This window comes from Schistocerca americana, chromosome 3 (assembly GCF_021461395.2).
Source record: "Schistocerca americana isolate TAMUIC-IGC-003095 chromosome 3, iqSchAmer2.1, whole genome shotgun sequence".
NCBI lineage: Eukaryota > Metazoa > Arthropoda > Insecta > Orthoptera > Acrididae > Schistocerca > Schistocerca americana.
In genome coordinates, this window is record NC_060121.1 from 246,266,542 (window position 1) to 246,293,586 (window position 27,045).

Genomic DNA, 27,045 nt, shown 5'->3' on the forward strand with positions numbered 1-27,045 from the left:
TTTAAGAAAGTCATGGTACATTCTCGCACATAGTTCAACTTGGGAAATAGGAAATTTACTTTGAAATTAACACTTTTCAAAGCACCATTCACAATATTTTCCTGCGACCTGTTAGAAACAGGCTCGTTTCAGCAGATGCCAGAGAGCGCAGATAACAGGTATCATTTCACTTGGGCAGCTACCATGACGTAAGAAGCCTGTATGTACATTCATGTAAAAAATTAAAAGATAACTGGCTATGGCAAGGAAAGAGTTTCTGAAGAGAAATTTGTTAATATCAAGTATAGATTTAAGCGTCAAAGTCACTTCTGAATTTATTTGTACGGAGAGTAGCCATGTATGGTAGTGAAACATGGATGATAACTAGTTAAGACAAGAAGAGAATAGAAGCTTTCTGTAATGAATAGAATTAGGGAGAAGAGGAATTTTTAGCACAACTTGACTAGAAGAAGGCATCAGTTGGTAGGACATGTTGTGAGGTATCAAGGGATCACCAATTTAGTATTGGAGGGAAGCGTGTAGGGAGACCGTGGGATGAATGCACTACGCAGATTCAGAAGGATGTAGGTTGCAGTAGTTATTCGGAGATGAGGCTTGCACAGGATAGAGCAGCATGGAGAGCTGCATTAAACCAGTCTCTGGACTGAAAACAACAACAACAACAAATATAATTAACTGATGTTTTTGTATGTACTATTTTATTTTTTCCAACAAAGTGAAGCACAAAAGGGCATTTTTCTCAGAAATCAGAATAAGGCGATAGCCCACGTTATTACTCAAGTATCTGTAAATAAGTAAGAAAATTTAGTTCAGTATAAGAGATGCAGAAATTACCTTTTCCCGGAAGTCCTTGGCAGATTCACGAGCAGCATCCAAGTATTTATCAAAATGTCCAGCCTCCTTCGATAAGAATATGAGAAGATGGCTCTTAATTTCACCACCAAAAATTTTCTGGGCAGTATCATGATTGAATTCCACAACTAGTGGAAGAGACTGAGCTGCCACAAATTTCTTTATGGCTTGTTCTGTTACCTCACCATCCATGACAGCTTTGCCTTCATCAAACTGAAAAAGGTAGGATTTTTCATTAGCGAACAATGAAAACTTTCTTTTACCATAGGTGAAAACTGACAATTGCTACAACAGAAGTTGTCACACGTACTTCAAGTCAAACACGTAAATTGTTGAGAAGAAATGTATTTTGCTTTATCAACTTTAAAGGAAAAAACTGCTTTAAAGAGCTTTTCAATGAGTAGTTTGAAGAAACATCTTACATATTTTTAACAGCACATCTTTAATAAAAATATACCTTTTATTTTTTATAATATTGTCATCAATTGCACTGTATTCGGAAAATACCTCGGAAGATCTACATCTATGTACATACTCTGCAAGCCACAATATGGGGTATGGCAAAGGCACTCTCAAACAGAGCAAGGGAAAAATGTCAATATGCTTCCATACATGCCCTGATTTCTTACCTTGTCTTCGCAGTGCTTACACAAGATGTATGTTGGTAGCAGCAGAACCGTTATGTAGCCTGTCACAAATGTCAATAGTGTATCACAAAAAGAATGTCTACTCCCCTCCAGGTATTATCACTTTAGTTCATGGAGTGTTTCTTTAATACCTGCATGTTAACTGAATCTACCAGTAACAAATCTAGTAGCACACCTCTGAACTGCTTTGATTTCCTCCTATCATTTAAAGCAGAAAAGGGTCTACTACACATGGGTTCTAAAATGCACACCTTGCGAGCTATGTGCACTTGTTCAGTAGGGCTGATGTTTTTTCCAGTAGCAAAAATGAATAAGTGCTCATAGTTCTTAAGATACGAATTTTAGAGACTAAATCTACTACACTGTTTTTGCTTCAAATAATCGTTCCAGTCACATCCTTGAATACTGATCATTCTTCAGAGAGACTCTGTAGATGAGCTACATCTGGCTAGAATCCTCCCAATAAACCAACAGCAATCTTTTGTCTTCTCTACAAAATTTCATTTCAATTTGTAATGTTACACCTAGATATTTAATCGACATGATTGAGCGTGGAATGTCAGATCCCTTAATCGGGCAGGTAGGTTAGAAAATTTAAAAAGGGAAATGGATAGGTTGAAGTTAGATATAGTGGGAATTAGTGAAGTTCGGTGGCAGGAGGAACAAGACTTCTGGTCAGGTGACTACAGGGTTATAAACACAAAATCAAATAGGGGTAATGCAGGAGTAGGTTTAATAATGAATAGGAAAATAGGAATGCGGGTAAGCTACTACAAACAGCATAGTGAACGCATTATTGTGGCCAAGATAGATACGAAGCCCACACCTACTACAATAGTACAAGTTTATATGCCAACTAGCTCTGCAGATGACGAAGAAATTGAAGAAATGTATGATGAAATAAAAGAAATTATTCAGATTGTGAAGGGAGACGAAAATTTAATAGTCATGGGTGACTGGAATTCGAGTGTAGGAAAAGGGAGAGAAGGAAACATAGTAGGTGAATATGGATTGGGGGACAGAAATGAAAGAGGAAGCCGCCTGGTAGAATTTTGCACAGAGCACAACATAATCATAACTAACACTTGGTTTAAGAATCATGAAAGAAGGTTGTATACATGGAAGAACCCTGGAGATACTAAAAGGTATCAGATAGATTATATAATGGTAAGACAGAGATTTAGGAACCAGGTTTTAAATTGTAAGACATTTCCAGGGGCAGATGTGGACTCTGACCACAATCTATTGGTTATGACCTGTAGATTAAAACTGAAGAAACTGCAAAAAGGTGGGAATTTAAGGAGATGGGACCTGGATAAACTGAAAGAACCAGAGGTTGTACAGAGATTCAGGGAGAGCATAAGGGAGCAATTGACAGGAATAGGGGAAATAAATACAGTAGAAGAAGAATGGGTAGCTTTGAGGGATGAAGTAGTGAAGGCAGCAGAGGATCAAGTAGGTAAAAAGACGAGGGCTAGTAGAAATCCTTGGGTAACAGAAGAAATATTGAATTTAATTGATGAAAGGAGAAAATATAAAAATGCGGTAAGTGAAACAGGCAAAAAGGAATACAAACGTCTCAAAAACGAGATCGACAGGAAGTGCAAAATGGCTAAACAGGGATGGCTAGAGGACAAATGTAAGGATGTAGAGGCCTATCTCACTAGGGGTAAGATAGATACCGCCTACAGGAAAATTAAAGAGACCTTTGGAGATAAGAGAACGACTTGTATGAATATCAAGAGCTCAGATGGAAACCCAGTTCTAAGCAAAGAAGGGAAAGCAGAAAGGTGGAAGGAGTATATAGAGGGTCTATACAAGGGCGATGTACTTGAGGACAATATTATGGAAATGGAAGAGGATGTAGATGAAGATGAAATGGGAGATACGATACTGCGTGAAGAGTTTGACAGAGCACTGAAAGACCTGAGTCGAAACAAGGCCCCCGGAGTAGACAATATTCCATTGGAACTACTGACGGCCGTGGGAGAGCCAGTCCTGACAAAACTCTACCATCTGGTGAGCAAGATGTATGAAACAGGCGAAATACCCTCAGACTTCAAGAAGAATATAATAATTCCAATCCCAAAGAAAGCAGGTGTTGACAGATGTGAAAATTACCGAACAATCAGTTTAATAAGCCACAGCTGCAAAATACTAACACGAATTCTTTACAGACGAATGGAAAAACTAGTAGAAGCCAACCTCGGGGAAGATCAGTTTGGATTCCGTAGAAACACTGGAACACGTGAGGCAATACTGACCTTACGACTTATCTTAGAAGAAAGATTAAGGAAAGGCAAACCTACGTTTCTAGCATTTGTAGACTTAGAGAAAGCTTTTGACAATGTTGACTGGAATACTCTCTTTCAAATTCTGAAGGTGGCAGGGGTAAAATACAGGGAGCGAAAGGCTATTTACAATTTGTACAGAAACCAGATGGCAGTTATAAGAGTCGAGGGACATGAAAGGGAAGCAGTGGTTGGGAAGGGAGTAAGACAGGGTTGTAGCCTCTCCCCGATGTTGTTCAATCTGTATATTGAGCAAGCAGTAAAGGAAACAAAAGAAAAATTCGGGGTAGGTATTAAAATTCATGGAGAAGAAATAAAAACTTTGAGGTTCGCCGATGACATTGTAATTCTGTCAGAGACAGCAAAGGACTTGGAAGAGCAGTTGAATGGAATGGACAGTGTCTTGAAAGGAGGATATAAGATGAACATCAACAAAAGCAAAACAAGGATAATGGAATGTAGTCTAATTAAGTCGGGTGATGCTGAGGGAATTAGATTAGGAAATGAGGCACTTAAAGTAGTAAAGGAGTTTTGCTATTTGGGGAGCAAAATAACTGATGATGGTCGAAGTAGAGAGGATATAAAATGTAGGCTGGCAATGGCAAGGAAAGCGTTTCTGAAGAAGAGAAATTTGTTAACATCCAGTATTGATTTAAGTGTCAGGAAGTCATTTCTGAAAGTATTCGTATGGAGTGTAGCCATGTATGGAAGTGAAACATGGACGATAAATAGTTTGGACAAGAAGAGAATAGAAGCTTTCGAAATGTGGTGCTACAGAAGAATGCTGAAGATTAGATGGGTAGATCACATAACTAATGAGGAAGTATTGAATAGGATTGGGGAGAAGAGAAGTTTGTGGCACAACTTGACCAGAAGAAGGGATCGGTTGGTAGGACATGTTCTGAGGCATCAAGGGATCACCAATTTAGTGTTGGAGGGCAGCGTGGAGGGTAAAAATCGTAGAGGGAGACCAAGAGATGAATACACTAAGCAGATTCAGAAGGATGTAGGTTGCAATAGGTACTGGGAGATGAAAAAGCTTGCACAGGATAGAGTAGCATGGAGAGCTGCATCAAACCAGTCTCAGGACTGAAGACCACAACAACAACAACAACATGATTTGTCAAGCAGCACGTTACTAATACTGTATCCAAGTTTGCTTTCCAACTAACCTTCAATTATCTACATTTTCCCACATTCAGAGCAGCCAGCCATTCATTTCTTAAACTAGATATTCTGTCCAAGTCATCCTGCAGTCAAATGTAACACTCTTCCTGCAGTCAAATGTAGCACTGTCTCTTACATTACAGCATCACAAGTAAACAGTTGTGGACTGCTGCTCACCCTTATCTGTCAGACCATTTGTGTACAAAAACAAGAATGGTCTATCACACATCCCTGAAGCACTCTTGACTATACCCTCACCTCTGATGACCACTCAGCACCATGTACAACACACTACGTTACACTAACTTAACGAGTCTCTAAGCCACTCACATCTAAGAACCTGTCTCGTGTACTTTGATCTTTATGAACAGTCTGCAGTGTGCACTGTGTCAAACTTCTTTCCAGAAATCTAGGAATACAGAATTTGCCTCTTGCCCTTCAGAAATTGTTTGCAGGTAATCACGTGAGAAGGGGCAAGGTCAGTTTTACCAGAGTGACATTTTCTAAATCTGCGCTATTGTGGACAGAAGCTCTTCTGTATCAACGCAATCTACTAAACTGAAACTTTGAATTTGCAGTAGATTTTATGTATATTGGTCTACAACTAAACTGGCCAGAGATCTCGCTTGCAGCTGCAAATCTGCACCTGCAGTAGGCAGAGTGAGTGGGAAGTGAGTAAGTGCTCCTCTAGCCAAACAGCTGGCCTCTTCATTTCCCAGGACACCAGTATGACTTGGGACCCAGATTAAAACTAATGAGAAGGCAGCATAACAATGGTCAGCAGAAAGGTCATGAACAGCTAAGACCGAAGTGAAGCAAGAGTATCATTGGTCAGCAGCCTGCAGACTGCTCACTGAATCAGTAAATATTAAAACATCATCATAGGAGACAGGTTTAATACAATGGAGGGCTCTGGTAACAGCTATTAACTCTAATACATTGCAAATGGCATTAGAACTGTTGGTGCAAAAACATCCTGGAACTCTTAAGAACTAAGGTCAGAGAGGCTGAAAGGTCACGAGATGGGTAGTTGGGTTGGGGGGCCGACAGCTTAGGACCTTCGAAGAGAGTAGTGCTAATCCATGGCCTGGGCACCATCCAAGGGGAAGAGCGTGAGGAAACACAGGGAGTACAGTCCATGGAAGGGAGATGGAGATCTGGGCAAGGAGAAGCAAAGTGCATTCCAACTAGTACCCCCCCCCCTCCCCCCAAGGGCAGGGGTATGTGGTATGTTCAAGGAATTGTCAAATGGTGATTGAATAGGAGACCAAGAGGTGGTACCATCAAATCTTGAGAGGGAAGATCCCCACTTTGGCAAGGAGACTATGGGACTAGTCCAGAAAGCACCAGTGGCCAGACACATGCCTCCGTGGTGGAAAGGGTCTAACAGTTTAAAATCTGAAGGAGCTACTGAGCCATATACCTGGTAAACATAGTCCAATTGGGGAAAAAACCAGGGCTCCATAAACATGGATACAAGTAGCATCATCTGCACCCCAAGATGTTGACAACCATCAAGATGAAAACTGATGAATAAAAATCTGTAGGGGCCTCGAATGGCCTCAGTCATGGAAGGTAAGTAAAATGTGGTGATGCCAAAGCAGTGTTGTGCATCTTACACAGGTAAAAAAAAAAAAAAAAAAAAAAAAAATTGCAATATGATGGCATTTAGGAAAATGCCTGTCAGACTGCTGCTTCTTATCTAAGAAGCTGGATGGCCGTGGCTCGACCCTCCTAGAAGCCACATTGATAGGGGTACAAAATGCCCCAAGATTCGAGAACCTAGCACAATCTACAGGCAACCATCTTACAGAGCATCTTACAGAGTACACTGGTCAGGCTAATCATCCAGTAACTGTCTAGAGATGTTGAGCTCTTGTGTAGTTTAAGGATTGGGACAACTATACATCTTGCCATTGCAAGAGGAAGACCCCTTTGAGCCAAATGCAATTGAAGACCAAGTAGATGTTGCCGTATCTGATTGTGAACTGAATATGAATGTGGGGCTGCATCAGGGGACGAAGCAAGAACACGAAGTAGTTACTGTCAGTGAAGGTTTCATTATAGGATTCATCATGGTAGGGACTGAAACTGAAGATAATGTCTTCAACTTGTCGCTTCTACAGTAGAAAGGTATCCAGATAGGAAAAGGACACCAATACTGTCGCAAAGTGGGTCACAAAGTGTTCCGCAAGAACCAATGCATATGTACAAAGATCACTGTAGGACAACAGCTGTTTATCATTGGCAGACCATAAGACCACGAAGTTCAGCCCAATGTCTTGGTCCAACTTTTCATCAGCTGACAGTGGAAAGAGGCGGCTTTAGAAAGGGAATTGCAGTTCCAACAGTGTGAATGATCGTTTCAGATGCCTTGCACAACCTCATCAATACAACACAACAGATGTGGCAAATGTAACAACAGATGCATACAAAGGCCAACTGGTTCTGAAGTGCCCAAATGGCTGTCAGCCTGGCAGTGGCAAGGAAACTACAGTATCATCAAGAAGTGGTCACTGTCACAAAGGTTATCATTTAATGATCACTGTAGCAATGCCACAAAATTTGGGGAGATCATTCAATCTATAGCTGAAAAGATGTCATGAGGAACAATGAACTGATGAGGAGAACCATCACTGAGGAGCCACAGATAATGGTATGTGACACTACCAGATTAGATAGCCCCTGCTGAACAATGTGGTACTCTCCCCAGGGAGTGGTGTGTATTAACTCTTTCCAGCCCAGTGATGCCATATGGCACTATCATATTTAACTTTTTTCCAAGGCCAAACTATTTGTCCAAAGATTATAAACAAGTGTGCAGGGCTTTCTAAAGTTCATTGTTCTTAGGTTGGCTACCGTGAATTCGTGAAAACAGAGAGCACCAGGCTACAATGCCTTGACAAAAGTATTGTTGCATGGTGTCTACAGTACAGTGCACCCAGCTGAACTTTCAAAATATTATATTAAGGCAAAGGAAGCAAACTAATATAAAAGTTTCACTAATAAATTATTGTTGAAAGTGTAATTAACTAGTAAACACTGAAAATAATGCTAGTTACGGTAATTTTCTGCTTGGAAGTCACAAACCTGTGTGATTACTTTTGGCATCATTGGGCATTGGTTATGTTACCAAATGTAGTACATGCAATAACTTCGACTAAAGTTTACCATAATGTGAAACTCTAATATTTTCAAGTTTCTTTTGAAGCTTTATTATGCTAACTAATATTAATATATTAAAATTTTTACTGATATAATTTACCAGTTTTTTGCTGCTTTAGTAAAAAATTCCTGGTTTGTTTACCAGATGATTCGCAATCATAAATCATTATCAGAAGAAGAAATATTGCTGCTTCTCAAAGGTGATTTATCTGATTTGGACCTTGATACATCTGATGTGGAGGAAGAGATTGAAAATGCTCGGCAGCATGACCCTACTACACTGGATATACAGTTTCTTCAAGGAATGGACCTTGATATGGTTGAAATTCTGGACCCTCAAGCCAATGATGAAAATGTGTTCCCTTAGCTTCAAGATTACTTGCTGAGCCAAACCTTGCACCAAGTCATTCAGCTCAGAAAATTCAGTGTGATACACACCGGGATCTTCGGTGGAGAATGAAAGACATTGAAGAACTGGACACATCATGTAATGCAGTTTTTTCTGACCCTCCAGGAGATGAACTGACCTTGGCAGTATTTCAGACCAATGTGTAGTGATGACATTATCCAAAACCTAGTCCAGTAATCTAATCTATACTGCACACAGAAAACATGTGCATCTTTAGATACAAATGTTCGTGAAATAGAAAAGTATATAGGGATAAACATCCGAGCAGGTGTTGTGAAAATGCCTAGTTACAGAATGTACTGGGCAGAGGCTACAAGATTTTCTCCAATAGCTGACTCAATGCCTAGAAATAGGTTTGATAAGCTAAGAAATTATTTACATGTGAATGACAACACTAAAACGAAACAAAGAGAGGATCCTGATTATGACAAGCTGTTCAAGGTGAGACCATTTGTTGACAAAATCAAACAATGTTTTTCTATTATTGAACCTGAGGAATATCATTCATCCCTGAAACAGTATGTAAAAAGCAAACCACACAAGTGGTGTACGAAAGTTTTTGCCCGTGCTGGTTCTAGTGTAATTGTGTATGATTTTGAAATATACCGAGGGAAAGGAACTGTACATAATGATACTGGTCTTGGTATAAGTGGTGATATTGTGATAAGGCTTGTGGAAGGACTGCTAAAATATAAAAATTTTAAAGTGTTTACAGACAATTGGTTCACCTCTTACAATCTTATTTCTGCCCTGAAAAACTATGGCGTTTTGGCTGTTGGAACTGTTAGACCCACAAGACTTCCAGGCTGCAATCTAAAAGCAGACAGTGAGCTGAAAAAGCAGGAACGAGGATCATATGATTATCGAACGGAAACAGAAAGGAATATCATAGTGCTGAAGTGGTATGATAAGTCCAGTAGAACCAGTGAAACGTTGGTCAGTGGGAGAACAAAAATATATTGATGTTCCAAGGCCAGACATTGTTAGAGAATATAACTGTTCGATGGGAGGAGTTGATCTGCACGACATGCTGGTTGCTTTGTATAGGAGTAATATTGGTGTGGAAAGATTTTATTTAAGGATCGTATTCCACCTCCTTGACATGTGTGTTGTGAATGCGTGGCTCCTATACTGCCGACATTGCAGACAGAGAGGAATTACCTCTGATGTAGCTCATGGACTACTAAAAGCAGGAGATATTTTGGTAAGAAGAAGAGGACGGCCATCAGATGACAGTCCATCACCTACAGTTGTGAAGAAACGAGCCCCATTGGTTTCCAGCCCAGTTGATGTAAGGTACGACAACATTGGACACTGGCCACAGCATGTAGAAAACAGATGTAAATTGTGCATTACAGCATATTCTCGAACGAAATGCATCAAATTTAATAAACCTCTTTGCTTTACCAAAGACAGGAACTGTTTCTCAAATTTTCATGTAAAGTAACAATCATGCTGTAAAAAAAAACAGCAAACTGTCCTGAAATGCAAGTTGCATTATTGTATGTACTAATTTTTCTTTAATAAGCTGCATCAAATTGTGTAATTAAAATATTCATTCAAGTTACATTACCAAGCACTGTGACATCCCAACCACCTGACTGAAGAAAACAAATCCTGCCCAATGATGCCATATGGAGTCATCCCAAATTTCCCTCCAAAAACAAAAAATAACAAAATTTCTTATAAATATAAACTATTCCAGTCATTATGAAGGGAAATATGTAAAAAAATATTTTTTTCCCCACAAGTAAATAAAAGCTGGGCTGGAAAGGGCTAATATCCCTAAGCAGGAAAAAAGGGAAGAGTAGAAGGATGTTGGGTTAATATGGTCAATTCAAATAATTAAGTGACTTACCTGGGTATGGGTAAACATTGCAAATAATCAATTGCTGAGGTCATGTGCAGGAACACCGTTACTGCCTCCAACAAGGTACGGAGGGGAATTCAATCACTGACTTCATCTGTATGAACCAACGTACAGACCCCTCCAGATACCCTCTCAATAACAGCATGGTTCCAACAGAACATACGACGAACACAAAGCATCTGAGAATGGTCATCAGTTAAGTGCATTTCTTGGGGAGCAATGCAAACTGCAGAAGAGGAAGTAAGATGGTGTAGTTCTGGCAGGTGACAGTAGTACTCATGACAATTCCAAAATTATTTATGACTAGTGGGCAGGTTATATGTCAAGGGGCCAGGAGGACCAGTCATGCAACAGGATCATCCACTAGGATGGAAAAACATCCACAAACATCAGTTCAAAATCTGTAAATGTAGGCAGATATGGTACAGCCAGACCCACCAGAGGAGCCTTCTCTTAATTCTTATTCTTCTTTCCCTTCATACTTTGGTGGGTAAGGTTCATTCAAGGGGCTAACCACACTGAGCGATGGGACAGATGAAGAGCGGACAATCCTGGGATCCACAGGCCGCGCCTCTTGCACCCACTGTTGGTGCTGGGCCTCTGTTCCAGGTGTTGCAACTGAAAGGCATCCTGAGAGGGAGCCCTGTCACCCATACACACTAAAGAAGAACACTTCTCCACCCAGGAGCAGGAAGTGTTCTCATAGGAGGTACCATGGGAGAGGAAGGTGATGGGAGACCTGGTTTGAGGAAAGCAGATGTAGGGAGGCGATGATGATGATGATGATGATTGTGTAATTGACTGCCATATTCCAAAGGATGTACATGTTCATCTTTCTTCTGTGTTCCAGTATGTGACAAACAGCGAACAAATTTTTATTCCTGGATCTTCTGTTCTTTCATGAAAACTGGACAAACTGGTGAATGTGGAGAGTGATGTTCCACACAGTTTACATTGAAAGGTCAGTGTCCAGAGGACTATGTGTGGGGTGATCATCCACAGTTGCCACATTTTGGGTCCGTTGTGCAGCAGGATAGCATATGCTTAATTCAGAAAGTATTGTAAGCAGTTTCCTATGTTGAGGGACTGCTTCACTTCAGGATTCTACCAATAAAGTGCAATCTAGAATTCACCTTATCCGTTACTTGTGTAATCTGATCGTTCCATTTGAGATCATTTCCAATAGTCACACCCAGATACTTGACAGATGTTACTGCTTCCAAAGACTGGGCATTTATTTTGTACTCTTACATTAATGGGGATTTTCACTTTGTTATATGTAGTAGGTTGCACTTACTAATATCAAGAAATGAGTACCTGTCATTACACCACACATTTATTTTCTGCAAATCCTCATTGATTTGTTCACCACTTTCATGTGACACTACTTTCCTATAAACTACAGCATCCTTGGCGGACAGTCTAATGCCGCTGTCAATACCATCAACCAGATCATTTATGTAAATCGTAAAAAAGCAATGGATCTATTACGCTGCCCTGGAGCACACCTGATGTTACACTTGTTTCTATTAAAGTCTCCCCATTCAGGATGACCTACTGCTTTCTATCAGAAAACTTTCTATTCAACCACATATGTCATGCAGATCGACCGTAAGCAGATCCATGCACATTCGATGCCAAGAAGACCATACAATGAAAAGACAGACTGAAAAGGAATAGATGTATAGACTTGCAGCATAGCACAGAAAGAGAAGTAGCACTGCAATAGGTGACCAAGCATGTACTCACAAAAGACGACTAGAGCCCCATGGGGGTCTATAAACATCCTTGCGAACTGCAATGAATGTTGCCCACCCCCTCCCCTCCATGATGTCTCACCTGTCTTTTTTAATTACATTTCAGTCTTTGTTAAATATTTTGAAGCCTTCTGCAGTGAGTTTCATCCAGCTCTCACTTTAGGCTATAATTTGAATGCAGCAGCTTTCCTGAATGGTGGTAAAATCTTGACTTTCAAACATCATACTATTTATTTTACAATCTGAATACCGACTGGCAAACATTTATCAGATGGGCATTCGACATGTACTTTGTTATCTGAGTAGCTGCTTTGTAATTTTAGCACCTATGGTTATCAAAGGGAATGCTACAATTCTGCCAACTGCCCCCCCCCCCCTCTCCCATGCAAATACAGGTACAGAAATCTGCAGCCAAGGCCCATTGCACTGATAATTTCTGGTTGAGAATTCTGCATTAAGTGCAGAATGAGATTATACAACATTTCATTTTTATCTCCAGCAAGCTAAACGAAGGACATGAAATAATGGTTACAAATAAACAGTTGTCACATGTACTTCACATCAACATGTAATGATGACTTTAGAAGAAACACGTATTTTACTTTACCAACTTAAAAGGAAAAAACCTGCTATAAATGAACAGATTTTCAACGAGAAGTTGGAATAAAAATACTTAACGTATTTTTAACATTACGTTTTTTAAAGCTTACCTTCTTAAAAAGTATAATATTGCCATCACTTGCACTGTATTCAGAAAATACATCATCAGATGATGATATGCCAATAGGATGATCATCAATTGTTGCAGCAGCTTCCAGGAATACTTTCGCTGCTGACGAGCCCTGGTCCTGAAACAAGCAGCACTTCAGTTAACAACTATACCATGATCAGTAACATAAAATTCTTTTAATTCTTAAATCAGTTCTTCTTAGAGGACAATTTTAACCTTTTCACAGATAATCAACTAAGAATGGTCATCATTTGCGACTCAGCAAAAAATTAGAAGTAATCACCCACAATTTACCTTGAAGAAACCCACAACAACAACATTATCACCATCAATGAATGACTTTGCCTCCTCCACAGATCCAAGTTCCTTAGCTACAGGTCCAGTTTTCTTTAACAACCAATTAACAATATCATCAGATGTTCGTCCACCTAAAAAAGAAAGTAAGATTAACATACTGGCATCCAAAACAATTTGTCAGAATACTGTACTCCAGAGTACTTCACATCTTGCGTAAAAACCTCTATTAGCCTGTATGTAAATGTAGTACAGGTAATATCTAATAAAACTGATCAGACTGATGTGAACAATGCATTTTAGATGTTAACAGCTACATTGAGAGTGCACTACCACAGAACAAGTACACTGTTGCCACCTGACTTTCATGAAGCGCATTTCAATATCCTGTTCAATCTCTCACAGATGACAGGGATATAACTGTCATATATATAATGTCAAATTTATACAATGTGTTCTGTGATACTTCATAGAAGTATCGCACACAATGAATTAATTTGTGATACTTTCTTAATATCTCACATTTCCAGTGAAGGGAAATTGCACAAAATAAATATGCAACTTTGTATCCAGTGCATCCTATTCCACCCATCCCAAGCTGGCATATCAATTCAGTATTAGTTTGAGAATACATCTAATGGATACTGACAAGTAATAGTTCTACTCAAAGCCATATCCCATGCAATCTTAACACTTTCACCATTTGCCTTTTCTCCTTGCAACTGAAAATGGTTGGTGCCTCAAGTTATGAAAGCTTTCAGTATTATTTGTTACCACTAAACATTAAAAACTGCAAAAATTTGCATGTCAATCTTTGCAACATGATAGCAAATCACTTGTACAAATAAATAGCAATTACTCTCTCTCAGTTAAGTACTTTGAAGGCGATTAGTATTTGTTATGGAGTCATACCATATAAAGTGAGTCAATTTTAGTATAGTACTCATCCTCCCTGAGCACCTCTAAGTTGAGTGACATTTTCCCCATGTTTCCCTACTGAATACAAATAAGCTGTGCAATAACAATGTTTTTAGGAGGCTTTCAGCAGAAAACTGCAACACATTATTTGCACTCTGACTTCTGAATAGTTTAGAGAAAGCTTAAAATTGAAATTAGTACAATGTAAGCACAACATTTTCATTAATGAACAACTTTTTATGCTCTTCACACAGTTACAAACCCAAGGCTGTGTCACCCCCATTTTCATGCTTCAAACAAGGTCAAATTTGGGGAAAAAACTAATCTACGTCTACAAGATTTTCTGCAATTCACAATTAGATGACCGACAGGGTTAACTGAACCATCTTCGAGCTATTTCTCTACCATTCCAAACTAACAGCACACAGGAAGGAAAGAACAAAAAATCTTTCTGTGCAAGCTCTGATTTCTCTCATTTCATTATGATGATCATTTATCCTATATAGGTGGGCACAAAGAAAATATTTTCAAACTCTGAGGAGGAAGGCTGGTGATTGAAGTTTTGTGAGATGATCCTGCCACAGCACAAAACGCCTCTGCTTTAGTGACATCTGTAGATAGCACGCATAACGTTGAGAGACTAAACGGCTGGTTATGTTTCAGAGTAACACTTTTCTGTACCCATGTCACCGTTTGTCAATCTTTTTCTTTGAGGTTCATTATTAGCACTTGCTTTCATCCACTCTCTCTTTTCCATTTGGCAAGTCCTCTTTTCAATTCTCCATTTTTCTTTGTATTCTTCTTCTATCCTCCTCATACAGTGCGATTGCAGTGTCATATGCCGCTCATGAGGAGCAAAACTGAAATAAGAAAATTCCATAGAGAGCTGAATGTGGCATGGAAGCCTTTTGGTAGTAAAACAAGCTTAATAAAGATGAGACAGGGATTATAATGAGTGAAGAGAAGGGAATATGCGAAAGATGCTGCAGGTTTCTTTATAGTCTCCTCAATTCTAGAACAACAATACCAGGGAATCCAATAGAAACAAATGGGGAAGAGGACCCAGACAGTAACACTGCCCCACCAAATATGAAAACGAAAACTGCCATGAAGAAACTGAAAAACAAGGCGGCAGGGACAGATGGTATTCGACCAGAACTGTTTACGCAAGGAGGCAGAAAGCTGGAACGAAGCCTTCTGAAAATGGTCACCAGAATATGGGAGGGGGGGTGGGGGAAAGAGGAGAAAATGCCCAACAATAGAAAGAGGGTATCCTATGTCCCATATATAAGAAAGGAGATCAGATGGAGTGTGGCAATTACAGAGGGATCACACTACTGCATCTGGGATATAAAATATTCTTTAATATACCATTGGAAAGAATCCTCCCAATCATACAGAGGGAGACGGGGCTGTACCAATGCGGATTTCTCCCCAGGAAGTCAACTATACATCAAATATTCACCTTAAGACAAATTCTGGGGGAAAAGAAACGAATACGGGATTGGCCTGCATCACCTCTTTATAGATTTCAAAGCAGCTTATGATAGCATAAATAGAGAGCAGTTATATCAGGCTCTAGATGAACTGAGAATTTCAAGAAAGTTGGTATGGCTGGTGAGAATGACAATGAGCAAAACACAAGGTAGTATAAGAATAAGAGGAATAACGTCCAATACATTGCGTTTTAAAAACAGAGCAACAAGGGGATGCATTGGCATGTCTTCTCTTTAATGCCACTCTGGAGAGGGTGATAAACACAAACATTCTGAATAGGGGAACAATCTCCCATAAATCAGTGCAGATACTGGCCTATGTGGATGGCATAGATATAGCAGCAAGAACCCAAAAACCAATGGAAGAGACATTTATGGCTCTCAAACAGGCTAGTAGGAACTTGGGATTAATTATTAATGAACAAAAAACAAAATATAAATGGCAGCTGGAAAAGCACAGAGAAAATGCCAAATGCAATAACTATGGGTAATTATACGTTTGAGAAAGTTGAACATTTCAAGTATTGGGCTCAACAGTTACCCATCTAAATGATACCTCCTATGAAATTAAGCAGAGATTAATACTAGTCAACAGAGCCTGTTCTGCCCTAACAAAGACTTCTATCCTCAAGGCTCCTGACTTGTACCAGTAAACTATCTATAAATCACTTACACGACCAGTGCTTACATATGCCTCTGAAACCTGGACATTAACAACTAATGATATTGAAATACTTGATGCATTTGAAATAAAGGTACTTAGACGAATTATCGGCCCAATCTGTGAAAGAGGAAGATGGAGTAGGAGATACAACCACGAGATGTATATCATATACAAAGACCAACCCATCAAATGGATAGTGAAATCATTCAGACTGAGGTGGGCAGGACATGTGGCTCACATGAATGATACAGAAGTACCAAAAAGAATAATACAAGGAAAGCTGGGGGGGGGAGGGGGGGGCAGAGAGGACATGGTTGACCAAGAGCCAGACAGGAAGGTGGGCTATAGAAACTGGAGAATATTAACTGAAGAGTATTGGCAAAGGACCTCGAGCTGTAGAGCCAAGAAAGAAAAAGAATTCATAATGTTCAAACAAAGTATATGTTAAAATATGCTACAGCAAATTTGTTAGTGATGCGTCTGTAATTCATCACATTAATCCTATTTCCTTTGTTGGGTACTGGTGTGGCCTCTGCAACTTTCCATTCTTAAGGCATAGACCTTTCGACAAGCCATCAGTTGTAAATGATTGAAGTATGGAGCCATTGTATGAGCATACTCAAAGGAACACAAGTGGTATACAATCAGGACCAGAGGCCTTTGGTAACATCACCACTGTCATCGCATAGTGATGGTACAAATTGCATCTTGCCACTGGTGTACTTCACATACAACCAGAATCTCTCCAGGTTTTCTGCCAGATTTTGAAACAAAAGTTTGATTGCAAAAACAAAAGCATCTCGAATTGTAGTTCACAAGTTTTCAAATCAATTTTTGTACAAAAGTATACTGAAAGCGCCTCATTAGTTCTACAGAGAATTTACTCTATTAATTCCAGCCAAATACAACATTTATTTGTAAGTAAGTAATTAAGATGTAAATATGCCATAAAAACTTTGCATGAAATTTGTACATAAGCTTGTGTCTTATTGTTACACACCATCACAACCACCACCAATTTCCTTTGGTGAAGATTTTGTTTTTTTTTTGGAGACCATCTGGAGGGGTTTAAAATATTTGTTTGCCAAATAGTGTCAAATGTTCATAAATGTTACATTTAATATTCAATCTGTTATTTTTTGGTGTTTTAATTGTGTATATTTGCCAATATTTTTACTTTTTACCTCTCCTAATCATAACCATAAAGTCAATGTGGCACTAAATTTGGGATGAAAATAATTCAGAAAAGCTAACAGGTTACTATACATTACATGTTTTAAATTGTTTGTAGCTACAATCAGCAACTAAAACAATGTACATGTTAAATGTGTGTCTAAACAACTGTGTGGATATGTCTTAGTAAATCAGTACAAATCATCTGAGTGCCTGTTTAATACAGCCAAGGAATTAGAAGTCCAAGGACACACTGAGTAATTTGTTACAGGCTTTGCTGTCAAGCCTATAATAAAAATAGAGCTGTTTTGTTTAGTAAGCAGCTTCAAGGTGTATTAGCATGAATATTTTTAATTAAAATTTCTTCGTGCAGGACAGATCTAGATTTGGCCCTCACCAATGCGCATGGTTCAAAATGCCTTCATGCCTTTATTAATTGTGGAGATTATAATGATGGTTATGTTTTGAACAGACTAAACTACTTTGTTATGAGTACCACAATTCACAATGAATTAATGAAAGAAATGAGATGAGGAGAGGAAGTGTCAGCTACAGGATCCGTGATCATGTCACCGTGGTTGAAAATTTACTTGATAGACACAGTTAAAGTGAGAAAACCCAAGAAGCTGCAACTGTAACTGGTCACTAAAACACCAAGTTGGGCCATTATACTCAGTACAACTACAATGGTGCGAAACTAAAATGGGATGAGAAAAAGACTGTACAAACTGCAGAGCTAATTAGCTTAAACAGACAGAATTCATACCAGTTTAAAAATATACATCAGTGCATAGAAAGAAAGTAACTGAACGAATTCCAACCTGACCAACAAAGACTACTGAAACTACACCAGTTAGAACCTGAAACAGATTCAGTTGTTTATCACTAAGCCTTGTGTCCGGCAGTTCTTGCAAATGTATTGTTGCAATATGTATGGAAGGGAAAAAACCATCTCATTAAAAAGCGGCTGATGTTAAATTTATGTACTATTGCTATGTAAAGAACACAAGTTCTAAAGATTTTTGTATAGTTTGTCACAATGGGATTCACAAAAAACCAAATAACTGGCCAAGGAGTTTTTAAGTTCTCCTGTAAACAGAAAGTCTCAATTATTTCACTGTGTTGAAGGAAAAACTTTGAGCTCCTTCAGATGTCGAAATTTGCAAATGTTAACATCTGCTCCAAAGATGGTCATCACAATAGGTGGCTTTTGAATTAACAGTTTCAACCAGCATGGTAAAAAAATAGACCTAAGATGGTAGGTGATTATATTAGCAATGCAAGCTCTTTCTGATAACAAGCATAACTTTACACTGCTGCAAGGATGACACATTTAGATGGAATAAAAATGCAGTAAGTGGGCTTATCTGTAAAACCAAAAACTTTTGGGAAAGGCTAGACTCGTATCAATTTCTGTGCTATACGCAGGAGTCTGTATGGGTTGAGTGGTTACCTTTCGCTTATTTTACATATAACAGATTAAAGAATTAACTACTATACACACATCTTTAGAGATCTCTTACAGAATATCCTAAAATAACCCTTTCCCAAATTAACAGTATTATTTTCCAGCACATTTTTCCATATTACCTATAAGGTCACAAATACAAGACCTATTCTAGTACAAAAAGTCTGTTCCCTACAATGAAACAAAAATATAAATGATTAATTTTTAAGAATATATCAAAATATGAACAAATCTGACAGAAAAATTTGATGGTCTATTTACATAGTAAATTCTAGAACACAAAAGTGCTGCAGATTGGTAGAATTAATAGGGAACTTATCAGTAAAATAACTACAGGCCATGTAAAGGACTTTCTTTGTCTAAAAAGTCACGGCAGTCAAAAAATGCTTGAAAGATTGCCACAATTCCCGAACTCAAACTTTGGCACAAATACAGTGAATGACAGCCTCGACATTTTAACAGTGTTGTGCATTCTTTCCTCTTCATTACATTACTAGTTTCAGTTTTAAGCTGTCTTAAATTATGCCAAAAATGTCTTGGGCCTCACAGAACTTCTCGGAGTCTCCTATTAAAACCAAACCTCTGAGCAATACTTTATTATCAGAGGTCAAGTGGGGACCACTGGTCGAGTTAATTTGGAATGACCCTATAAAGTCTTAGTGTGTCAAGTGCATTTGTTGATTAATAAATCCTGTTTTGTGATTTATTTTGTGATAAATTGCACTTTGTTTCCTTCAACCATCCTCTTCCATGTGTAAAGGAGCACCTCCCCTCTCCCAAACTCAAATACTGATGTCACACTTGCAGACATGGCCTGAAATTGATATGTAGCCTCAACACTTTCAAAGAAGGCACATTTTTATCTATTCCTACTTTCCAGCAGGTACATTGTTTGGAAAAATGTTGGACCAAGATTAGCTGTTCATTACAGTGTATGCTTTCCAAAGTCTGTGGAACATCCATTTTGCACACCCAGTTTATTGTTGTGAAGAAAATTGATACCAATTTTCATCTGCCTACACTCCTTACTTGTTTTACTGAATTCTTATTCTAACCTGCTGAATTACACATAAAAAAATCCTGTAAAACATAATCTTTGAGAAAATTTACTACTTATATTGCATCAATCCAACTTTAATATCTTCAGCTAAATTCCCTGAGACATGTTTGACTCGAGAAACGTAGATGAAAAGAATCCAAGATTAACAGCAGTTAACAAGTTTTCCCATTTTCGCTCTATTTGCCACGGGAGTCACAAACATTTATGCAAAACGGTCATGCAAAACCAAGACATTAAATTTTCTTTAGGAAAAGATGTTCGCACAACATCTCAATATGTCACACTGCTCACAAATTGTACAATTTTCTAAAACTACACATAAATAGTCTGTCAGAAAGGATATCACTGGTGATACGAACATAAAACCCGCGTCCACGAAATAGAGTAAACTTCAATATTACTAACCTGTGTAGTCAACAGGTGATCCTTTACGGAAGAACTTCAGCGTTGGGTAGCCTCTAACACCATGTTTCTCCGCTAAATCGGTTTCTTCTGTGGCATCTACCTTAGCTAACTTGATAGCCGATTGCTTTTCTTCCAACTTCTTCGCTGCTTTTGCATATTCAGGTGCAAGAGACTTACAGTGTCCACACCACGGAGCATCTGCAACAAACATTAGTCGCATTACCCACCAATTTGTGTCGGTGCCATTTGCAGCAAACGCAAATAGACAAATGAATATGCACCCTTTTTACAAACACTAAAATTATTTTACTGATGTTGGGGGCTTACTGAAACTTGGTAGCTACTTTCAACGTTGAAATGGTTGGAACTTCCACGTAATCATTACCCCACAACACGTAAACAAGTAGCAATAATACTTACAGAATTCTACAAGTATAAATTCCGTATCAGAAATTGCCGCCTCAAAATTATCTTTATTAAGGACTAAAACGCCCTCATCAGTTTTAATATCCGCGCTGCTCCACACACTACCAACCAGGCACACAATAAAACACAGCTTCAACATCTTGCCTCCGTTTCCCACTCACGCAGTCCTAACAGTACAGTGCAGTTCTGAACTCAACAAGAGTGAGAAACGAAGATGAAACGTGGCTGCAAAGATGCTTCGGCGGCATCGACTCGTGGTGAAACGTCATTGGCCGAAGTACGCCATGTGATAACGTTTGCGTCTGGTGGTCAGAAGAAAGATTAAACCTGTTATGAATAAGCGTCAGAAATTTATTTCTGTCATTTGACGAAGAGAAAGTAGTTTTCGTTTGTTTAAACTTGCAAAACTAAGCTTACTCTTATTTTAAGCAAAATTTCACATTCCCGTTAGTTCCTGTTCCATCTGATGTAATTTCCTGTTGGCACAAATAAACATGTCAATGCCAAAAATTATTTTTAATTTGGCACAGAAACATGCTTGCCCCATTATTAAGTACAATAAAGATTCTCTTACTGTGCCATAATAGCTAAAGAAGTCTAACTTGTAATAAGCTTATCATAGTTGAGTGTACGTGTTTGTTGCGGCTGTCACTTGGAAGTTATACACCTTTTCCAAAAAAAATCTGTCATAGGAGCCTGCTAATTGTGTAGGACATAGTATTTCCAGATGTGTGACGATGAGTTCAAAATTTCGTCAGAAATTCATCTACAAAGCGAAGTGGACCGTACTGCCAATCCTTCATTGTCACAAGAAAGTTAGCGTGTTTGCGAATTAAATTATTATTAAATCAAAATAAAATTGCCCATGCAATGTATTTGAAAATTTCAAAAGTCATTGGGTGAACTGTTTTTACCTTTATGCCCATGTTACATGCCTGCCGCTAATTGTTGCAAATATTTGCACAGATGTGGTCACAAGATTCACCTTCAGACTGTCAAAAGATCTATCATTCATTGAAGGACATAAAGATGCAGAGGTGGACGAAGACGGTGACTTCATTTTGCAAAGGCGGGATAGCACATCACAAGATGGCTTTTTATTAATTGGTAATCTGCTGTTTATAAAAGCATTTCTTTTGTTGCCAGTATGATTTCTGCAAAGGCTTATCTACATTTATGTGTTTTCCATTGGCAGTGATTTTAAGTGAATACATTAGTTGCCTCATTCTGGCAGACCTGTTGTGCAATGGGTGCTGATTTTTTGTGAAGTCAACGGAACTAGTTTACTGATAACCATCTGTTACAAATTGCTTTTATTCAGCAGCTCCTAATTTTATAATTATAGTTCAAAAATAGTAAGGGAAAAACTTTTCATCCTCTGCACTAGGCCTATTATGTGCCTTCATCCATTTACCCATTGTGTACCGTAAGTCCAGTCATGAAGGAGACCCTAGAGGAACGTGGAGTGAATCAAGTTATACAACAGGTAGAACCAAAGTGTGTAAAGTGTACTAACAATCAATAATACTTGTGCCAGTGTATTCAGATTTACAACCATGTCAATAATGGGTGGGTCCCTCTCATCCTTGTTTAATTGTCCCCAAAATATCCCTCTTTCCTACACAAAGAAGAAACTAGTAATCCAAAAAGGAGAGTCAGAATCTGTACTTACTTGCATGTTTACTGGGAGTACTAAACATGTCACTTCCTAGCAGTAAGTCCTGGCTAGCACCTATCTCATAATTTTGTAATGTATAATTTGATTCATTCTACATCCCTAAGGACTCTCCTTCATGATGGGATTTTCTGAGCACGATGTGTGAATGCATGTTTGTCTGCTTGAGTGATACGAGTGAAACTGATTGCTGTTAATTTTACTTAAACTTGTTTTTAGTTTTAGAAGAGTGAATTTCATTTGAAGTAATTTAGAACTCCTGAGAACAGCTGCTTATTGTAGTATGTAGAGGGGTGGAGTGAGAGGTGGGGGGGAGGGAGAGGGGGAGAGAGAGAGAGAGAGAGAGAGAGAGAGAGAGATCTGGGAAAATAATTAATTATAAAGTGTGGCTGTTGGAGACATCCAACATATAGAAGTGGATATCTTGGACATTAATGATGCAGTGTTAGCATAGATATGAGTCTTCAATCCACCAAATGGTAATAATAGCTGGCAATATAATATGAAGGATAAGATGGCGGTTGTACAGATAGGAGACATGTCCGGTGCGACACAATTACACAAATTTATAGGAAGTGGGAGCTGATGTAGAAAGTTACTGTTAGTACTTTATATGAAATTTATTAGCTTAAAGAGAGAATGAGTCATATGAAAGTAAAGTAATTACATGAAAGCAAAGCAAACTTTTGCTAAGGGGACAGGAAATGTTCATGTAAGGATAGAATAACTGAGAGGTGTGTTCAGACTCTGGGAAAATGATATTTAACAAAAGAATATGACTGATTCTTGTAGCTAGCCACCCAGTTCAACAGAAGAAACTTATTTATAAAAATTAGTATGGATTTTGGAAACTTCGGTTACAGTAAGCTCAGCATCCTTTTTCGCTGTACTGCATTATCAAAACTGCAGATGAAGCTATTCTAGTGTGTCTTAATTTTTCTAGGTGTTTTTGTGGTGCCTCCATTTTCTTTGGTAAACAATGTGTATTCCTATCAAGTAGCTGTCATTAATGTGGTTTACTGGCCAATGTATTTAGTACAACACATTCAATGAAAGTAGATATGTACACCCAGTTCACAGGTAGCCTCATATATGAAAATTTGTTGCTGTTTATGTTAGCAGAAGAGAGATTGCACTTCACCATTTAGGTGTCCTAAGTCATGATGTTGATTAGCTTATAATGATAAAGACAACTAGGGTGATAAAAGAATAGACTGAATCTTAAAAAATTAGAGAGAGACAGTGGTGGTGTATCCATTTGGATAAATATTATCAGAGAGTTACTGTTTGGCTGTAATGAGAATGTTTTATAAACTAATTAACAAAAACATTCAGACATACTGCATGTTGCGAAAACAAAAATAAATGTAATTACTTCAACAAATGCTCACACAACAACATTTTTTGTCAGTGATATCTGTTTGGAATAGTCGTGCAATGCGTTCCTTTTAAATGGTTTTTAAGTATTCATTTGTAAATCTTGTAGCTGATCAGATTGACACGGTAGATAGAATATCTGCAAGGAACTCCACCGTGACAGTGATTGTGATTTGATCAGATCATGAGAGACTATTACAATAATGCTGAATTACTGGAAATGACAGTATTTAGGAGCATATAGGATATAGGCACAAAAAAAAAAAAACCACTGTCCGTGTTTTATATGTTGCCCAGAATGGTCATTTTAGAGGAGGGAGTCCCCTGTTCACAGATGCATAGTTTCGATAGTGTATAGCTTTAAAGTTTGAGAACAAGGCAGTGAAGTTGCTTCAGATTGTGTTTGGTATCATAATTAGTTATGTAACCCATTAGCCAACACTGGATTGCACATGCAGAGCGCTTAATATGTTGAATAAGACAGCAAATTGATCATTTTTCAAGACCGAACCTAAGTCCAGTTCGAGGACTGTAAGCTGTAGAAATTAGAGACTGTTTTGGAATGGTGATTGTGTTCCACATTTCATTAAGAAATCCACCAACAGCGTCACACTATGCAGTGCATCACAAAAGGAGTTCCAAATTTTGATCTCTGACTTGATTGCAGAGTCAACAGCAGAGTAGTGACTGATGCACATGATGGAATAAATGCTGTTGTGCCCACAGTATTTCAACACAGTGCGGCTCAGATAATGAAAGTCCTCTGATGTTACAGGAGTAGTCTCCTCCTCCTCCCCCCCCCCCCCCCCCCCCCCTCTACCAGTCCATCAGTTTGGGTATGTGGACTCCAACTGTATAACACATTTACATTAAAATGATCTAGACCACAATCTTTTGTGGCTACATTATCTGACAAATCAATAATGGTATCAATCCAATAGGACAGGAAGGACATTTATCTAGAAAAATTCGCTAGATCAGTCCTGTTAGTGTGGTTGGAATTAGGTATTGTCCAGTGATCTGATCACAAATTATTTCAGCCCATATGTTCACTCTGAATCTGTATTGATTACCTCTGACCACTTGTGCATGTTTTTCTCGACACACTAGCATGGTCAATACTGGTGAGTACCTGGTGAATACTGGTGGACAGTTCCTCCTTGAAGTGTTCCTAAACGTTCTCTTGAAAGGGAACCATTCAAACCAAGCATGGAGAGCCAGCATCCAGTTCTGGTACCTAATATGAGGCAGAAATGCAGAGTAACTGATACATTGATCAGAAGACAATAAGTAGTGCTGTAGAAGAATGCTGAAGATTAAATGGGTAGGACAAATGAGAAGTTACTGAATAGAATTGGAGGAAAATAGAAATTTATAGCCCAACTTGACTAAAAGACAGGATCAGTTATAGGACACATCCGAAGACATCAGGGAATTGGCAGTTTGGTAATGGAAAGAAGTGTTGGGGTAAAAATTGTAGAGGGATACCAAGGCTTGAATACAGTAAGGAAGCTCAAATGTATCTAGTTTGTGGTAGTTATGGTGAGATGAGGAGATTTACACAGGATGAATTAGCATAGAGAGCTATATCAAACTATTTTTTTTAATGGAAGACCACGACAACAACAACAATCAGGAGGTCTATTATATGTACAATTAAGTTCTTAGTACCATAAATTTTATTGTATGTACAGTAAGGTGTAAGAAACCCTGAAAATGCACTTGGCTGTACATACGTGCTACAATTTTGGAAACAACTCCAGATGGAAAAATACAATACCTACTTGCAATTTTCCAGTCTCTTGTATTTTTCTCACACTTGCTGAAAATGTCAGAGTGTTTATGGTGGGAAGCCTTTCCGAATACAACTTTACAGCAGCATTTGCCATTGATGTCAACTATGGCACTTGTAACAGCATTCTGGTCGTTTCGTTACTTGGTTATACTGGTATGGTGCAGTACTGTCAACAGTGTTGCGACACTGTGGCTGTTAGATACAGGGTACATGCTCAGAATGGACAGGATTTGGGGCAGGAAATCGACTGTAGCCTTTTCAAAGCAACCACCCAACCATTCAACTTAAATGAACATCAAAAAAGTAATTCTGGATGACCAGGATCCTGGTCGTCTCCATTGGAAGTCTAGCATCTTTATTCCTGTGCCTGATTCATTCTGTGAAGACAATGGGAAGGGAATAAGTGCTGCCACGTTTTCAGGTGTATTTGCATTAAGAGGCATAAATTATGGGTGAGATGTTTTACAGACAGCACTCAACATTTATGTACTGTGCGTAAAATGTTATCCCCGATGTTATTCAATATGTGTACTGAGCAAGCGGTAAAGGAAAAAAAGTGAAATTTTGGAAAGGAATTAAAGTTCAGGAGGAAAAAATAAAGACTTTAATGACATTGTAATTCTGCCAGGGACAGAAAAGGACAAAGAGTAATTTAATGTAATGAATAGAGTCTGGAAAAGAGATTGTAAGGTGAGCATCAGTAAAAGTAAAAAAAAGGTAATTGAATGTAGTTGAATTAAATTGGGCAATGCTGTGGGTGATTAGATTAAGAAATGAGATAATAAAAATATTGTAGCAGAAGAGTTTTGCTATTTGGACAGCAAGATAGCTGATAATGACCAAAGTAGAGAGGATATAAAATACAGACTGGCTATAGCAAGGAAAGCATTTCTGAAAAAGAGGAATTTGTTAACATCTGATATAAATTTAAGTGAGAGGTCCCATTCTTCCAACATTTAGGAGAAACACAGTGGTGTTACCCCTGTTACTGCTGTTACTTGTTACTCGTGATGCGGGGCACCATCGGGTATGACTTCTGGTCTTGATTGGTTGTGATTGAGGAAACACTAACAACACAGCAGTATATCATGGGCACTCTGTGTCCTCGTATGTTACCTCTCATGCTCTCATGTGACAGTATCATTGTGTCATTTTTCAACAGGATAGTGCTTGTCCACACTGGGTACATCTCTCTATGGACTGCCTACATGATGTGAAGGTACTCCCATAGTCAGCGGGATCCTCAGGGATTTCTCTTCAACCAGATGTACCCTATACTGAACAAAATGTTTTCATGCTTCCAGCCACGTCAATCGCTTAAAAAGTCACAAGCTTTCAACCTAGCACTCCATGGCCATTGTCAAGTGGAATGACTGCTAATGGGGTGCTGGTACACCCTTATAAAC

General features: G+C 38.6%; 2 protein-coding genes across 2 annotated transcripts in view; one reads left to right on the top strand and one right to left on the bottom strand.

Moving 5' to 3' along the window:
- The window catches only part of LOC124606630 (protein disulfide-isomerase), a 33,008-nt gene extending 11,974 nt beyond the window's left edge, over positions 1 to 21,034 (bottom strand). Inside the window, exons 1-5 of the mRNA XM_047138625.1 lie at positions 20,787 to 21,034; positions 20,367 to 20,564; positions 13,183 to 13,316; positions 12,869 to 13,006; positions 835 to 1,065 (exon numbers count right to left, since the gene is read on the bottom strand). Of these exons, the coding sequence (XP_046994581.1) occupies positions 835 to 1,065; positions 12,869 to 13,006; positions 13,183 to 13,316; positions 20,367 to 20,564; positions 20,787 to 20,931 (846 nt within the window). The 5' untranslated portion in view covers positions 20,932 to 21,034. The remainder of the gene's footprint in view (positions 1 to 834; positions 1,066 to 12,868; positions 13,007 to 13,182; positions 13,317 to 20,366; positions 20,565 to 20,786) is intronic.
- A 293-nt stretch (positions 21,035 to 21,327) lies between these two features.
- Positions 21,328 to 27,045, top strand: part of LOC124606631 (methyltransferase-like protein 22) — a 45,161-nt gene continuing 39,443 nt past the window's right edge. The window contains exons 1-2 of the mRNA XM_047138626.1: positions 21,328 to 21,607; positions 21,759 to 21,899. Of these exons, the coding sequence (XP_046994582.1) occupies positions 21,520 to 21,607; positions 21,759 to 21,899 (229 nt within the window). The 5' untranslated portion in view covers positions 21,328 to 21,519. The remainder of the gene's footprint in view (positions 21,608 to 21,758; positions 21,900 to 27,045) is intronic.